The 18496-nt window shown below is 47.4% G+C and overlaps 1 protein-coding gene across 1 annotated transcript; it reads right to left on the bottom strand.

Moving 5' to 3' along the window:
* Nucleotides 1-12290: 12290 nt before the first annotated feature.
* Nucleotides 12291-17979, bottom strand: LOC124689307 (protein argonaute 2-like). Its single transcript, XM_047222858.1, has 5 exons — nucleotides 17472-17979; nucleotides 14227-15301; nucleotides 13031-13701; nucleotides 12976-12980; nucleotides 12291-12773 (listed from the first exon to the last, which is right to left on the bottom strand). Exons 1-5 carry the CDS (start codon nucleotides 17977-17979, stop codon nucleotides 12291-12293), a joined length of 2742 nt encoding a protein of 913 aa, XP_047078814.1.
* Nucleotides 17980-18496: the final 517 nt, after the last annotated feature.

Here is an 18496-nt window from a genome sequence, read left to right as displayed (position 1 = left end):
TTGCATCCCAAGCCTCCCTTGCCGTCGCATAGTCCGCGAGGGTCATCACCATCGAGTCCGGTACGGACTGCGAGAGGGCCGCCATAGCGCCCCCATCGACTTCTTCGTCGACATCTTCCTCGCCTTCTATCGCCTTCCAGACACGGAGGTTGCGGAGGATGAACTTCATCTTGGTGGCCCAAACCAGATAGTTTGTGTCGTTCAGCATCGGGTATTGGATCGGCACGGCGTTCGTCCTTGGCATCATCGCAAGCGGCTTGCTGCTTGATTGCGATTCGACCAGAGCCTTCTGCGCCGCCTCCGCCTTCGCCTTGTCGTCGTCCGACATGTGCTCTCGACTGGCTAGGCCTCGAGTTCAACCAGGGCTCGATACCACTTGTTGGTTTTGCCCTAGATCCTTGCGAGCTCGTGACCTGAAACACAGCGAGAAACAACAGATACAAGAACCCTAGATCGAACGAGAGAAGAACGATTTTCGTTGGTGCATATCTCTTATTTTTCCTTCCTTGCTTCTCTAACTTTTATAGACGTTTTACAGATAGACTCCACGCCCAACACGGCTCACAAACCGAACCCAACACGACGTGACCCGTACGTATACGGTTTAAACCTTCCTAAAACGAACGACAAGATTAACTTCTACACGAACGGAGGGAGACGATGGAGTGGAGACACGGAGTTTTCCCGGCCGGCGCACGAACGCCGCCGTGGGCGCACTGACGCCCTACTCTTCTTCCTCTTCAGCTCAACTCAAACACATACATGGAGGTACACACGCACACACGCAGCACTACCCAGAGGAGCTCTCCTGCCGGCCGGGCACACACCACGGTCCCGACGAGACTATATCTCTGGTTCCTCCTTACACACGCTTATATGTGGAGACTACACAGGAGACTCTCTCATCTGCTAGCTCACTTCTACACACACAAGGCAGCCTCTTTAAATAGACTCACGCACGCACCTAGCAGCCAAGCAACAAGCTGGCCCTGATCGTGCGCCACTCACGCACTAAGTCGGGCCACGATCATATGACTACTTCACACGTACACATGCAGCTAACAACTAACTCAGCTACTCTTCTGGCTGGCCGCACCGTCCGGCTCCACGAATCTTGCGAGTTAAGATTATGGCTAACAATCTCCCCTCTAATCTTGACTTGCCTTCTCGGTGCACCATCACAGGAGACATGGCTCATCGTTGCCTTTGCCGGAGTTGACGCTGCGCTGCTCCCAACGTTGCCGTCACCATGGCCATGAACGCCTTCGCCCGACACCACCGCGCCACCGCGCCCGCTGTGACGTCTGCTCGCCATGCCCGAGCCGCGGTTGCCGCGCCGCTCGACATCGAAGTTGTGCGCCTTTGACACGCGCTCGCCGCGAGCCACAGCCGCGCCGCCGAGGCCTCCATGTCCGCCACGCTCGTCGCGGACACACCACGCGCCGCCTCTGTGTCCACCATGACAGCCGCAGCGCCGCACACCTCCATACGCCGACACACGGCCCGGAGCTTCATCACGCAGCCACCGGCACGTCTCCGGCTCTGATACCAAATGTTGGTGCAGCACCTCGGCTGCACCTTTCTCTTCCTCGCTCGCACTAACGAACGGAGGGAGACGATGGAGTGGAGACACGGAGTTTTCCCGGCCGGCGCACGAACGCCGCCGTGGGCGCACTGACGCCCTACTCTTCTTCCTCTTCAGCTCAACTCAAACACATACATGGAGGTACACACGCACACACGCAGCACTACCCAGAGGAGCTCTCCTGCCGGCCGGGCACACACCACGGTCCCGACGAGACTATATCTCTGGTTCCTCCTTACACACGCTTATATGTGGAGACTACACAGGAGACTCTCTCATCTGCTAGCTCACTTCTACACACACAAGGCAGCCTCTTTAAATAGACTCACGCACGCACCTAGCAGCCAAGCAACAAGCTGGCCCTGATCGTGCGCCACTCACGCACTAAGTCGGGCCACGATCATATGACTACTTCACACGTACACATGCAGCTAACAACTAACTCAGCTACTCTTCTGGCTGGCCGCACCGTCCGGCTCCACGAATCTTGCGAGTTAAGATTATGACTAACATGATGTGCCTGTGCGACAACACGAAGCGGCCTGGTGGCGCTATGACCCTGGTGAACCCGGCCACCGGCGAGGTCCTTCCTGTCCCACCGCTGCCGCTGCTGCCGCCGCCGCCGTGCGACGGCCTGTTGGACGGCTCGAACTGGTGGGTGTATCGGCACTGGCACCGGGCCTACACCTTTGCGTACCACCCGATTTCCGGCAAGTACAAGGTGGTGCACGTCCCCAGCGGCTTCCGCGACCGCGAGCGCTGCGAGTTCGACTCCGTGCAAGTGCTCACGCTGGGGGAGGCATCGTGGCGGGAGGTCCCGGCCGGTCCTGATGCGATGTGCCTCCTGCCCGCCGGTGTCATCAGCGTTGACGGCACGACATACTGGACAACGGACGGCTCCGCAGCGAGGGTGGTGTCATTTGATCTGGAGCATGAGCGCGTCACCTCCTTCCGGCTGCCCCCGAGACCAAAAAGGGATTCTTACTACCCCCTTACGGAGGTGCACGGGCGGCTGGGCATCGTCGTCGGCCAGGGAGACGTTTTAATGACCACTGTGGTGTGGGTTCTGGGCAAGAGACGGTGGTGGAGCCGCTGGTACACCCTCCGCCAACAGATCCCGCACCCACACTTCGTCTACGGCAACTATGTGCTCACGCAAGAGGATTCCTTGTATGCGCACTACACGCGCAAAAAAAGCCCATCTCTGTCTAGTGGCGTGCTGCGGGTTAAACCTCACCAACATCACAAGGTCACCAACAAAATATTCGGCTACGCTTACTATCCAAGTGGGACATTTGCCTACGTGGAGACAACCGAGCCATTGAGTGTTTACGCAACCAATTAGTTAACACATCAGACTTCTGTGGATTTTGCAAATTTATTTATTTTTGAAAATTTATTTATTTATATAACTAGGTCTAAACAAGTGTTGACTGTGTTGTAATACTTTGTTCATCTATTGGCTTTATAATGTTTCCATGTACTAGGTTCAAATACCCACCTATGTGGGTACTATTTTTTTATAAGAAATCTTTATATCCTTTCCCAAGACTCCCAACTCTCCAACATTTTTGGAAATCTCACATGTGCCCTCATTACATTTGCTCGAATGTCAAGTGCTCCCTCCGATTCAAAATAAAGCTGCTCAACTTTGAGCACCTTTTTTTTAAAAGGAGGGAGTGTGAAAAATCAAAAAGAAAACAAGACTGGACCTAGTTCTTTGTTGATTTACAGTAACCAGTAACAAGCAGCAGTACCTCCAGTAACAGACTGTACAAACGGGTGATTCACCAGAACGAGTTTGTAAATGTGAAGTATGACAAAACAGAAAAAGAAGGAATACTGGAACTAGTTCTTTTGTTGATTTACAGCAACCAGTACCAAGCAGCACTACTCCAGTAACAGAATGTACAAAAGGGTGTTTTACCAGAACGAGTTTGTAACTGTGAAGTATGCCAAAACAGAAAAAGAATGAATACTGGAACTAATTCTTTTGTTGATTTACAGTAACAAGCAGCAGTATCTCGTCAACTGTGCACAAGAGTGTTTAGGCAGAACGAGTTTGTAAGAGCCAATTTGATGAGAATTTACACAGATAACAAGCTGTAAGAGAGGTGACAAAGGCTGCAACACTTGTATGCAGTTAGAACAAGAAGCAGTGCGCGGAGTTGAAGCTTACCAAGCTCCACGGCGCCATCAGATGAAGAACATGCTGTCCCTGAGAGCCGCGTGCATCTCCGGTAACACAGAAGCATTCACAGAGGCCGAGGACGATGGCCCAGCCTTCTGGGCCTGGGACGCCATGTAGTAGTCCCTGCCGCGGTAGGCCGCAAGGTCGGCATACTTTACGGGCGTCGTCAGCGACACCGGCTTGGTGCAGCGAGCGAACATGAAGCAGAGGCTGTAGACAAGCTTCTGCATCTCGATAGGCTCAAAGCCGTGCTCGTCCCACAGCATGTAGTAGTGGGTCGGCCGGCTCGTCCCATGCAGCCCCTCGTGGCTGCAGAGGAAGAAGTCCTTAGAGCAATTCCAATAGTATAACCAACTGTTGGCTATAACAAGATGTCATACTACCTCCGTTTCAAGGAATAAGGCGTCCTCGTTTTACGAGCTTTTTGTTTGACCAAGAATTACTTCAAATAGATAAAGATTGTTTCTATGAAATTAGTATCATTTATAGTCATCATATAGCTAACATGTACAATAGTTGGCTATAAGAATGTAGTACTTTACTAATATATGACCCACTTTTCACTCTCACAAGGTGCCTAGGAGCACGTGCAAGAGCTGGCTATTGCATAGTAGCCCACCTCTCTTCTCTCTCCTCCAACTCATCTAAAATATATTATTTAATGTCTTATAGTCAGCTGACTGGACTCTATTATACTTGCTCTCATCCGGCTTGTCAACCACCTCGGCATCGACAACGGTTCCAGGGAGCATGTTGCCGCTATTCGTCTGTTGCTCGTTGGGGAACGGGAACAGCCGTAACTACACAATGTATTAGGATTTTGCTCTAATATCACGAACATCCGTAACTAATACAATTATAGCATAAAATCATAAAATTAATTATGCAACAGGAAATATATAATACTCCCTCTGTTCCTTGATATAATGTGTATATTTTTTCCGAAAAAAGCTCCAAAATATAAGGTGTATTGCGTAGAACCAATTAGTTGGACATTTTTTTAAGGATTCGATTGCATTTTCTTAGCTCATGCAAACTTCTCTATTTTCTCAAAGCAATAAGTCAGGGGTAATCTTACCCAAAACTCGTGTAACTTGCCATTAATGTGTGTTTCTTAATTTCCGTGCCAAAAACTATACACCCTGTATTTAGGAACGGAAGGAGTAATACAACTTTCTGATTATCTCTAGGAAATATTTCCTTCAAACACCGCATAAAAATGCCTAGTTACAGATCTCAAGTCATAGTCATGTTATCAGCTTCTCATAATAACATGTCAATAAAAGAAGTAACCAATAGCAAAGGCCTATTAGGTTTGTTCGTCTCAGTCTCCGAGTTGCAGAATAATCATCTTGCTTGTTTACTTCTGACGATCTACTTTTTGCAGTTGCATTTTTGATGAGGTGGATCAATTTGGTGCTTTTGTGAAAACCCTTATATTTATTGCTTTTAGTATATAAATAAATAGTTAAGAAATCTTGGATATTCAAGAAAAAATAGAGGAAACGAAAATATCAAAGTTAGGAAAACATCTTTTGAGATTGGCATGCAGTAGGTAAAAGTGAAACGTTCGACGGCGCATGACCCAACCTCAATAGCTTGCTCGACACGATAAAGGCGGAAGCTAAGTCATGAGCGACCGCTAGGGCTAGCGGTATTGCTGCCCACGGCTTAGTGTGCAGAGTGTCATGTTGTGCTTGGCTATTGTTGTATCAAACTCTTTGTACTCATGCATTTTGTTTGCAAAACATAGTAAATATATACGAGGATACGACGGACGTTTACAAATACGTATATACACTCACCCAAATCTTCCCCTGTATCGCCAGACTCTTCGCCTGCTTCGACGGTTTCTTCACCGCGTTCGACTTCACCTTCGCCAGTCTCTACCTTGCAGAAGCCTCCTCCCGCTATCCCTCCTCCTGTCGTTCAGCCGACGGTGAGGCGGAGTGGGAGATATGCGCTTGCGGAGGATGGGTCGGGGGCGACGGACGAGGACGCCATGCAGCGTGCCATGCGACGCAAGGCGGAGAAGAATCGTGACACGGCAGGTATGAAACAACCTCCTAAGTCTTTTACTTCTTTTTCAGATTCACGTATTTCTTCTAATTTGAGTAGTCTTGGGGTCTCGTTGGGTACTACGTCTAATGAGATCTCGGTTTCGGCTAACGTGTTGAGACAGACGGAACTTGACCGTTTAACGGTTCTTCCGAATGATTCCACCGGGCTTGAAACTTCCGTGATAGATGATGATGAAGAGGATGACATCCTAGATGGTCAGCTTCTCTCGGCTATCATTGGTAATGTTTCAGAATTCGACCTAGAACACTCGGAGCTTAGTTGAGTATATGATCTAAAAGCTTCAACACGAGGTTCTCGGTCGTCTGCTGGAAAGAAGTCTCGTCGATATAGCAAAAGTTCTAAATCTAAAATAGTCTCTCAATGAATGGCATGTTTCGGAATAGCAGAGGTCTTGGAGACTTAGCTAAGCATTCTCACATCGCCGATGGTTGTAGAGATTATGATTTAGACTTTCTTGCCATATTAGAGACTGGTAGGCGGAATTTCTCACAGAGTTTTCTCGACCGTTTATCAGGCGGGATTAACTTTCAGTGGTTTTCTCGCCCGCCTCGTGGCAGGTCTGGGAGCATTTTACTTGGCGTACGCATAGACACCATGACTGTTCTAGCTAGTTCTGATGGAGAGTATCACATTAAGCTCGACATTCGGAATAAAGCTGACGGTTGAACTTGGAGTCTGGTTGATGTGTATGGTGCCGCCCAAGATGCTTTTAAGGCTGACTTTTTACGTGAGTTGGTAAATCTTACTAAAGATAATCCCTACCCGATTTTGATCGGGGGGATTTCAATCTACTAAGATTTCCTCATGAGAAAAGTAAAGGTATTTTTGATGGACATTGGCCTTTCTTGTTTAATGCTGTCATTGATAGCCTTGACTTAAGAGAGGTGTTTATGTCGGGTCGACAGTTTACTTGGGCCAACAGCTTGCCTGAGCCCACATACGAAAAGCTAGATCGCGTGTTGATGGATACCGAATGGGAAGATAAATACCCTATGGTATCTGTCCATGCACTAGAACGAAAAATTGTCTGACCATGCTCCTATCCTCTTAACTACTGGGAACCCCAGACCTGTTTGTAAGCGGCCTTTCAAATTTGAACTTGGCTGGTTACATAGAGAAGGGTTCCATGAGATGGTTAAGACGGTTTGGGAGAGGACAGTTGGGGGTACCACTCCAATATTGAGATGGAATAATAAAATGCGTGCAATGCGCAGACATCTCTCTGGTTGGGCTGCCCATACAGCTGGTCTTCTCAAAAAGGAGAAGCCTCGCTTATCAACTGTGATTGATGAGCTTGAGGCGGTTGCTGAGGTTAGACCGTTGTCTCCGCATGAGATTGAACTTAAGAATCAGTCCAATGCGCAGATGGCGAGTCTTCTTCGCGAAGAGGAACTCAAATGGTATCAACGTTCCAAAGCCCAATTCATTTTGGAAGGAGACTCAAATACACGATATTTCCATGGTATTGCCAATGAGAGACATCGCAAAAAATGTATTCACTCTCTTATTCAAGATGAGGGGTTGATTGAAGGCCATGAGCAACTCAAATCTTACATTACTAATTATTATAAAGGCTTGTTTGGACCTCCGGATGAAAGTTCATTTTCTCTAAATGAGGACTTAACATCTGATATACCCCAAGTTTCTATTGAAGAAAATGGCTTACTAACTGCACCGTATTCTGAGGAAGAAGTGCAGAAGGCTATTTTCCAAATGGAATGCAACAAAGCACCGGGTCCCGATGGTTTTCCAGCAGAGTTTTATCAAACTTTCTGGGATACAATAAAAGTGGATCTTCTAGATTTGTTCAGTGCTCTGCATATTGGACAACTAGAATTATTTCGTCTAAATTTTGGTGAAGTAATCTTGTTATCGAAAGTTAATGAGGCAGAAAGGATTCAACAATATAGACCTATTTGCCTCTTAAACGTAAGTTTCAAGATTTTCACGAAAGTGGCCACCATTAGACTTAATACGGTTGCAGATCATGTCGTCAGCCATCACAAACTGCTTTCATGCAAGGAAGAAATATCCTTGATGGTGTGGCAGTTTTGCATGAGACGGTACATGAAATGCATACTAAGAAATTAAATGGGGTTATTTTAAAATTAGATTTTGAAAAAGCTTATGACAAGGTCAAGTGGTCTTTCCTTCAACAGACACTCAGGATGAAAGGTTTTTCTCCTGAATGGCGCGCTTTAATCAATAATTTCGTGTATGGAGGTAGTGTGGCAATTCGGGTTAATGATGACACCGGCCATTATTTCCAAACACGAAAAGGGTTACGCCAAGGGGATCCGTTATCACCAATGTTATTCAACATTGTGGCGGATATGTTGGCTATACTCATAGAGCGAGCCAAGTCTGATGGTCAGATTGAAGGTGTGATTCCACATCTTGTTGATGGTGGTTTATCTATCCTTCAATATGCCGACGATACAATTCTGTTTATGGATCACGATCTCGAAAAAGCTCACAACCTGAAATTAATTTTGGCGGCTTTTGAGCAGTTGTCGGGATTGAAAATCAATTTCCATAAAAGTGAATTGTTCTGCTTCGTTGTGGGCAAGGCCAATTTCCTATTCGCTATTTGGGTATTCCGATTCATTATCAGAGACTTACGATTGCTGAATGGAAAATAGTGGAAGAAAGACAAATATGGTACTGTATATGTTATCATTCTTCCTATTGCCAAAAGGAATTCTGCATAAACTCGATTATTATCGATCCAGATTCTTTTGGCAAAGGGACAGCGAGAAAAATAAATATCGACTAGTTAAATGGAGTATAGTTTGTAGTCCCAAAGATCAAGGCGGGCTTGGAGTTCATAACCTCGAGGTCAAGAATTCAGCTCTGCTGGGTAAATGGCTTTTTAAGCTCCTTACCGAGGATGGGATTTGGCAATCTATTCTTCGGAGAAAATATATCGGCTCCAAGACGTTGTCCCAAGTGGTTTGGAAACCTGGGGATTCACACTTCTGGGCAGGTCTCATGGCGATAAAGAATGTTTTCTTCCGTCATGGAACTTTCTCAATTAAGAATGGAGCACAGATACGGTTCTGGGAGGATTCTTGGTTAGACAATGCATCCCTAAGTGAACAGTATCATGCGTTGTATAGTATCGTTCGTCGCAAAGGAGATACCATTGCCACAGTAATGGCTACCTCTCCCCCGAATGTGACGTTCAGACGAGTTTTGCTAGGACAAAGGCTTTTGGCATGGAATGCCTTAATTCAAAGGTTGGGGGATATTAATCTATCACCTGAACCAGATGAATTTAGGTGGAATTTACATGTAGATGACTCTTTCTCGGTCAAATCTTTATACAGCGCCATGCTTCATTCTGATTAACCAGTTGATAATAATAAGAAGATTTGGAAGATAAAGATACCATTAAAAATAAAAATATTTGGATGGTATCTTCGTCGAGGTGTCTTCCTCACCAAAGACAATCTTGTTAAGCGGAATTGGCACGGAAGTACTCGATGTATTTTTTGTCATCACGACGAAACTATTAAACACCTTTTCTTCCAGTGCCAATTCGCGAGATCTATTTGGTCTGGCATCCAAGTAGCGTCTACCCTGTATCCTCCGACTAGTGTGGCCAATGTCTTTGGCAATTGGCTTCACGGTATAGATCCAAGGTTCAAGTTGCTTCTTAGGGTAGGGGCGCTAGCAGTTATCTGGGCGCTTTGGCTGAGTAGAAATGACAAGATTTTTAATGATAAAAATTGCTCTTTATTGCAGGTCATCTACAGATGTACATGTATTCTCCGTTTGTGGTTACCTCTTCAGCGCATGGAGAATCGAGACCTATTTACGGAGGTCTGTACACGGTTGGAGGCTACGGCGAGGGATACTTTTTTCCTACATGGGTGGCAGCATAGTCTACGGATTGAAGCCCCACCCACACCTTAGACGTTATATGATTCATCGTTCCGATATGTATTCCGCCTAGTTCCTTTTTAGTTTGGCTTTTTTCGACTTAAAGACACTTAAACGGCTGTGTGCATATCCTGGTTATGCAGAGGCTGGATGTAATTGCTTCTAAAAAGTAATAAAACATCCTTTATCGAAAAACACTCACCCAAATGAATGCACGCACACACCCTACCAATCTTCTATTAGTATAATGCATTCAAACTTCTGCTTTTTTTTCAAAAAAGAAAGAAAGAGTGTTCTTCTTAGTGCCGATTGCTGCCAGCTTGTAGTCCGTGTGTACGAAGGTGCAATTGCTTACATGTTTAACATGCAGTACTTTGAACCGAACTATAATCGAAGTCGTATTCTGAACTTCATCATGCAAGGTCCAGGGAAGCAGGATCGCTTCCGAGCGCCTCTGGAACAGGGATTGTGTCCGGATTCATCATGAACTACGGAACAAACTTGGAGTCTTGTTAAAGCGAAGCGAAACCGAGCGGTACATGATGGTGGTGGCCGGGCATACCGGGCGGAAGAGAAAGAAAAGGAAAGAAGGCCATGGACGAGGAAGAAGGATGCTGGGAGTTCCCGACGGACGTCCTGGTGGAGATCCTCCAGCGTCTTCCGCCGAGCTCCCGGCGCCGGTCCCGCCTCGTGTGCCGGCACTGGCGCGACGTCGTGGATGAGCGCACCACGGAGATGCGGAGCCGCGCCAAGGCCCTCCTCTGGAACGCCCAACACTCGGTCGCATATGTGGTGGACGACCTCTCGCCGTCGTCGACGGGGAGCTGCACTGAGCTGTGGAGGCGGCCGGACGACGGATTCCGCGGCAACTACAGCGGCCTGCAGCTGGTGGCTACGTGCAACGGCCTGCTCTGCCTCTGCGACAACACGAAGCGGCCTGGTGGCGCTATCACCCTGGTGAACCCGGCCACCGGCGAGGCCCTGCCTGTCCCGCCACTGCCGCTGCCGCTGCCGTGCGACGGCCTGTTGGACGACTCGAACTGGTGGGTGTATCGGCACTGGAACCGGGCCTACACCTTTGCGTACCACCCGATTTCCGGCAAGTACAAGGTGGTGCACGTCCCCAGCAGCTTCCGCGACCGCGAGCGCTGCGAGTTCGACTCCGTGCAAGTGCTCACGCTGGGGGAGGCATCGTGGCGGGAGGTCCCGGCCGGTCCTGATGCGATGTGCCTCCTGTCCGCCGGTGTCATCAGCGTTGACGGCACGACATACTGGACAACGGACGGCTCCGCAGCGAGGGTGGTGTCATTTGATCTGGAGCATGAGCGCGTCACCTCCTTCCGGTTGCCCCCGAGACCAAAAAGGGATTCTTACTACCCCCTTACGGAGGTGCACGGGCGGCTGGGCATCGTCGTCGGCCAGGGAGACGTTTTAATGACCACTGTGGTGTGGGTTCTGGGCAAGAGACGGTGGTGGAGCCGCTGGTACACCCTCCGCCAACAGATCCCGCACCCACACTTCGTCTACGGCAACTATGTGCTCACGCAAGAGAATTCCTTGTATGCGCACTACACGCGCAAAAAAGCCCATCTCTGTCTAGTGGCGTGCTGCGGGTTAAACCTCACCAACATCACAAGGTCACCAACAAAATATTCGGCTACGCTTACTATCCAAGTGGGACATTTGCCTACGTGGAGACGACCGAGCCATTGAGTGTTTACGCAACAAATTAGTTAACACACTAGTCTTCTGTGGATTTTGCAAATTTGTTTATTTATATAGCTTGGTAATAATTTCTTCATCTATTGGCAATAATGTTTCCATGTAGTACTATATTCAAATATATACCCACCTATGTGGGTACTATTTTTTTCATAAGAAATCTTTATATCCTTTCCCAAGACTCCCAACTCTCCAACATTTTGGAAATCTCACATGTGCCCTCATTACATTTGCTCGAATAGTCAAGTACTCCCTCCGATTCAAAATAAAGCTGCTCAACTTTGAGCACCTTTTTTTTGAAAAGGAGGGAGTGTGAAAAATCAAAAAGAAAACAAGACTGGACCTAGTTCTTTGTTGATTTACAGTAACCAGTAACAAGCAGCAGTACCTCCAGTAACAGACTGTACAAAAGGGTGATTCACCAGAACGAGTTTGTAAATGTGAAGTATGACAAAACAGAAAAGAAGGAATACTGGAACTAGTTCTTTTGTTGATTTACAGCAACCAGTACCAAGCAGCACTACTCCAGTAACAGAAAGTACAAAAGGGTGTTTTACCAGAACGGGTTTGTAACTGTGAAGTATGCCAAAACAGAAAAAGAATGAATACTGGAACTAATTCTTTTGTTGATTACAGTAACAAGCAGCAGTATCTCGTCAACTGTGCACAAGAGTGTTTAGGCAGAACGAGTTTGTAAGAGCCAATTTGATGAGAATTTACACAGATAACAGGCTGTAAGAGAGGTGACAAAGGCTGCAACACTTGTATGCAGTTAGAACAAGAAGCGGTGCGCGGAGTTGAAGCTTACCAAGCTCCACGGCGCCATCAGATGAAGAACATGCTGTCCCTGACAGCCGCGTGCATCTCCGGTAACACAGAAGCATTCACAGAGGCCGAGGACGATGGCCCAGCCTTCTGGGCCTGGGACGCCATGTAGTAGTCCCTGCCGCGGTAGGCCGCGAGGTCGGCATACTTTACGGGCGTCGTCAGCGACACCGGCTTGGTGCAGCGAGCGAACATGAAGCAGAGGCTGTAGACAAGCTTCTGCATGTCGACAGGCTGAAAGCCGTGCTCGTTCCACAGCATGTAGTAGTGGGTCGGCCGGCTCGTCCCATGCAGCCCCTCGTGGCTGCAGAGGAAGAAGTCCTCATCCGGCTTGTCGACCACCTCGGCATCGACAACCGTTCCAGGGAGCACGTTGCCGCTATTCGTCTGTTGCTCCTTGTGTGTGCTGGGGAACGGGAACAGCCGTGTGCTGTGCCGCTTCTTGGCCACGATCACTGTAATCGTCGGCAAGTAGCCGTCCTGCTCGAACTTTTTCCTCATGGGATCCACTTCTTTCTGGAGGACCATATTCAACTGCTCGTCGCTCACACCATCGCGGAAGTAAATGATCTTCTCTGGCTTGACGCCGTTGTTCCTGTTCTTGAAGACTTCAATGAGCTCACCACACATTACATCAAGCTCCGCGATCATCTCACAGCCCTGTTTCTGTGCACGGATTCTCGACACATACTTGCTGGCGCTAGCGTCCATGGAGGCGACAACAGCTGCTATGGACTCACTCTCTTTGTCTCCTGGGGATGGATGGTTCACATCCGCGCCGATGAACATAAAAGGCGTGCCAGCCACCCGTGGGAACTTGTCAGAGAGCTGAACGTTGCTTCCACCGAGCTTGCTGTTGATCTTCAGAGCAAGGTTTGACATGTACTGGTCCTGGTGTTTGTTTGCGTGGTGGCTCAACAAGCACTGGGTCTTGATCCCCAGCTGCGTCTCGCAGATCAGTTTCAGTGTCTTGTAACCAGGATGCTGCTCGGACATCGGGCAGAAGAGGAGCTGCAGCTCATCAGCCTGTTCTGCTTGCCTGAGCTCCTCCAACAGTTGGCTTGGATCTGATAGCACTGACATTTTTGATGGAAGCTTAAAGCATGGTTCCTCATGCATCTCAATGCCAAGTTCACAGCACTTGCTGACGATGTAGCTAGTGAACATTTTCACATCAAGCGCTTCCTTCCTGGGGCGCGATTCTTGAGCGCTGAAATCCAAAATGCCCCAGTTCCGGAGTCTCTTGCCTTCAGATATTGTGCGACCACGAAGGTTCCACTGGCAGTTAGGGGAGCCAATTCTGAATTTGGAGGAGTCGCCGAGTTTTAGCATGGGGGCAGGAAGGACCTTGCCCATGACTTCTGTCATTTCTTTCACCAGTGTAATGTTGAACTGCTTGCCTCGGTTACCTCTGTTAGTAAAATGATACTTAGTAGCTGCTAATAAAAATGAGTTCATCTTGCTAATTCTCTACTCCATCTGTCCCATAATATCATATGTTATTAAAACCAATATATGAGCATACTGGTTGTAATAACGTCTTATATTATGGGATGGAGGGAAAAATATGCATCAGATCCTTTCTTGAAATAAAGACAAATATCACCTCGGTCCAAAGAAACAAAATTCCAGAAAATACTAAATGTAGCTTCAACAAAACTTACACAAGGGAGCAGTGAATTGAAAAATATACCACTAACATAGCCACACTTCCTCTTTAATTAGCATATGTTAGCACAAGTTTCGACTTTTATTATAGACGTATAAGGAAAACTATTGCATTAGAACTTCTAGCAAATTAAATTGCAATGGATTCACTTTTCCAGCAGCAACTAATAACCATGTTGATAAAATAAGCTTCCAACTAACGAAAGTAAAGAATGGACGGTCAGGCTTTTGCGAATAGTAGAATGACACCCAAACTCAAAACAGTTACCTGCAGGGCCCAGCTTTTACCATCCGCAGAATCTCCTCTTTCCGTTTAGATGCAGAGACTGGCTTTTGTGGTTTCTGGTTGGGATCCTTGGGATACTTCTGCCATCCATGAAGATTACACAACTCAATGGGGACATAATTCGGTCTTTCTGGATTCTTGTTCAGAACCAAGCATGGAAGCTTGTTATGCCTAATCACCTTCCCATGCTTCTTCAGATAATAATCAGAAAGGCTCCAAATCTCACTACTCTTGTCTTCGTCGAAATCGAAGAAGGTCATCTGTTCAGCACGCTCATCTGTCAAGCCTTGAACCTTGTACTTCCGGCCTACAGAGGACTTCTGGTAACTCAAGGTAACACAGAGGCCTTTAAGCTGGCCCTCCAAATATTTCCGCCCATTCTCGGTTAGATCTGCAAAGGGCTCCCTGACATCAATGCGGTTCAGCAAGTCCTTCACGAGATTCAGAACACTGGTTTCAGGTTGGCAAAATTCCATAGCTGAATAGTCTACACACTGGACCATGCCTTGCTTGGTGGGTTTTAGCGTCTGCTTGGTCCCTTTGAGAGAACTGGTAGTAATAGCATAACGCGGAGTCTCATTCCCTGCAGACCACTCTGGCATATAAAATCTTGGCCCAATGATAATCTTGTCCAAGCTAGAGGCCTCGCGCACAATGACATCAAGGCACCGCAGGACATTTGCTGGCACAGGCTGATGATCTAGCTGGCTTAACGACAGCTCCTGCTTAAGCTCTGCTGATGCATTATAGTTCCGTGACCCGACTTTCACAGTGTATACTCTCTCTGGCAGTCTGGTAAAGGTGAACAGATCACCCTTTCCATCATAAGCAACAGCCAATGGGTGTGGAGGATCCTTTAGTATCTTAAAGAGTTGAGCCTTTGCACATTTCAGATCTGCCGTGGAGAGCTTCACGACTGAAGCCCCAGAAGAATCTTCATCAAGCTTTTCAGAATCTTCAGCCAGCTTGATCTCATACCGAAAGATAGTTGATTCCTCAAATGTGATTTTAAAGTGGTTCACCAAAAGTTTGACTTCATTGGGGATAACTGCTCGGCCTAGAGGGGAACAAAGAGCAGTTAGAATCAGTGAAGGTTTACATAAGGAAAACAATAACATAGCATTCTACTAGAGAGGGGGAATGGAGGATCACCAAAAGATGCAGTTTCCCTCACGGTTTGAATTGACACTACAATTTCCCAAATTTAAATGCAGAAGTAAATTTTGCTATGAGGAGAGGAAATCGCTCATCCTTTCCAAATTCAGATAGTAAATATTCCCCTGCACTGAAGTTCATTTTAATTCGTACATTTACTAATACAAATGGTGACCCCCAAAAGACCCATATTTCTTCTCCATGCTGACTCCAAATCATAGCATGGAGCAACTTCCACTGACCCATGCATGCCAAGCCTACTTGTCAAATAACACATTTCAAAGAGAAGCGCAAAAAGAATCGAGTACAGGTACTCACTAGTAACAACTCTGATGCTTTCTTGTCTTCTTGATAAATGATATAGTACATAAACGATGTTCTGAAACTAAAAGTAAACTACGAGAAAGATGATGACAGGAACAAAAAAAAATAAGACATCACAGGTGGTATAAGAAAGTGGGAGGCTCCAAAAGGACAAGGTTTACCAAAAGAGTAGATCTGAACTTTGAAGTCATTTTCAGACAGTGGATGTGAAATATTTATTTTGTTAAGTAAGAGAAAACTGGCTATCTTTAAAAATGCATACCAGGTATGACCTACTCATAGTCTGAGTATATTGATATCAGGACAATTCCAATGAGAAAGTATTGCATGCTGCACAAAGTTAAAATTTGTACATAATGGACAGAGATATTTACAAATTTTACATTTGATGATCATGATATGCCATATGAATAAATCAAATTTCTGATCTCTATACATCATCAAATTTACAATATATTTGGTGTCACCCAGAGAAAACGCAGAAACCGGTAATTAGACTCCAGCACAAAAATACAGTTGTGCTACTTGCACCAAAAATATTTAGGAAACACTCGTGCAAAATACAAGACCACTCACACATGACATTCTAATTGTACCAGGAAATGCAAGATAACAAGTATGTCAGAAAAAGAAAAAACAAATGAATAAAGAACCACACACCCCCAGTTTCATACGAATAAAGAACCATTGTGACTAATTTCGACAGTGCAGCAACATGAGGTAGATTGCGATGCAGTCAAATAATTGGTCAACCTACAATAGACAAGCTTCTCCAAAACCATGAAACAGTAAAAAACAACAAGGCAACAATTAAGCACTACACTAATTTACTAGTATGATGGCTGTCACGGCCCAGATCTGAAGAGTGGAATATAAGGAGGTATACTAGCCTCAAATGTGTTTCTAAACCGTTTCTAAACCTTAGGTGATGGCAAGCAGCATGACAAACATAGGTCAGTATATGCACAGGATTAATAACAATCCCCAACTTTCAATGTTTGACGGATCGCCAAGAGGAGTCGAACCCAATGTAAATTCTCGATTGTACAGTGGCACTACATCAAGGTGAGAGACCAAACTACAAGGTTCCTCTAATGCTAGCTATCTGACAGGATTTCCTTTTATCTCATATGATGTGCGTCCTCTCAAACAACAACCATTTCTCGTCTCAGAATTTTGGAACAGAGTTTACTGATAACAGTTCAAAGTTTATTTAGCATCTATGCAAGGTCAGCACCGCATCTTCCTCCCAATAGCTGCAACAAGAACAACTCTAATACAGGGAATGCAGCAAAGGGAACTTATCATAACCTGGAGCACATTTGGGCATCCCAAATACTACAACAGATCGAAGCATATCAAACTTCAAGCAACTCGAGGCACTAAATAATCGTGAACAGCAATCTGAAAAGAAAAACAATCTAAGATCACACCGATGCGAACACTACTGTGAATCAGCACGCGGCCAACAGAAATTGCAACCGCGGGCCCTTGGTTCCACAACGTGAGCAGCCCGCGCGCGCTACTGCAACATCGAACGCCTGCAGAAACGCGCGCGTCGCCTCGATCAAACCGCGCGCGCGCACACGCGAAATCGAACAGCGCAGGCTCTAGCAATTAACTAACCATGACGAAACCCTAGATGGCTTGATACCGATCACCGCTAGTGTTTCGAACGTCTCAGAGGAACGAAGCATGCGCAGAGTGAGTTCACAGCGCTCGGGAGTAAATCGGGAAGCAGTGCTTACCAACGGGCCCCGACGAGGACGGGCTCGCCATGTCCCTGGACGCGGTCCTCCTCGGAGAGTACGGCGGGCGGACGTAGTCGTGACGCGGCTGTCCCTGCGCCTGGTGCTGGTACCCGCGGCCAGCGCCGCGGCCTCCTCCTCCCTGAACTCTGCTTGGCGAGCCATCTCCGCCGTGGTAGCGGGCTCCTCCGCCACTCCTGCCGCCCCGATTGAAGCCGCCTCCGCCGTACTGGCCATCTCCGCCACGATTGAAGCCGCCTCCGCCGTACTGGCCATCTCCGCCCCGATTGAAGCCGCCTCCGCCGTACTGGCCATCTCCGCCACGATTGAAGCCGCCTCCGCCGTAGGCGCCATCTCCGCCACGATTGATGCCGCCTCCGCCACGATTGGCGTCGCCTCCGCCCGAAGTGCCACCTCCGCTGGGCTTCTTCTTCTTCCCGACGGTAGACCAGGGCCCGTCAGGGTCATCGCCCCCGCCGCCGGGAAGTCCCCCTCCGCCGCCGGACATTCTCCGCCGCGGAGCTCAGCCGGAGCAGCGGCCGATGTGGGTGGACTCAGGCGAGAGGGGGTTTGGGATTTGGGGGATTTGCTTCTAGAACTTTCGAATGGCGGAGGCGGTTACGGAACGGGCCTTGCGGGACCCACCGTATATAGGAGGGAGGGGCGCGCCGGCGAAAATTGAAAGCAGCCACGCCGTTTTGGTGTGAAATGACGCTCTTACCCCTGCTCGTTACTACATGCTCAGTTTCGACGGTGCCAACAGGGGTATAACTGGAAAGCGGTCGAGTCAAGTGAAGCCTGGAGATAGGAAATTCGGATTAGAAAAAAAGAGAGGGAGGAAAGTGGAAAGCGTAAGGAGGAAGCTCGCCAGCTGGACGCGTCGTTGCTGGCTCGCTCTCCTCTTTTTTCTTTATGCTACTATGGAATACAAAATTTATGCATTACTCCTTTGCTTATTGTAGTACTCGATCCTTGATGTTTGCATAACCTTAATTTTAGTTCGTTGCTACTCAATGTTCACCTTC

Source organism: Lolium rigidum, chromosome 2 (genome assembly GCF_022539505.1).
Source record: "Lolium rigidum isolate FL_2022 chromosome 2, APGP_CSIRO_Lrig_0.1, whole genome shotgun sequence".
NCBI classification, from domain to species: domain Eukaryota; kingdom Viridiplantae; phylum Streptophyta; class Magnoliopsida; order Poales; family Poaceae; genus Lolium; species Lolium rigidum.
The sequence above is the reverse complement of the archived record's forward strand: the minus strand, read 5'-3'. Positions and strand labels throughout refer to the sequence as shown.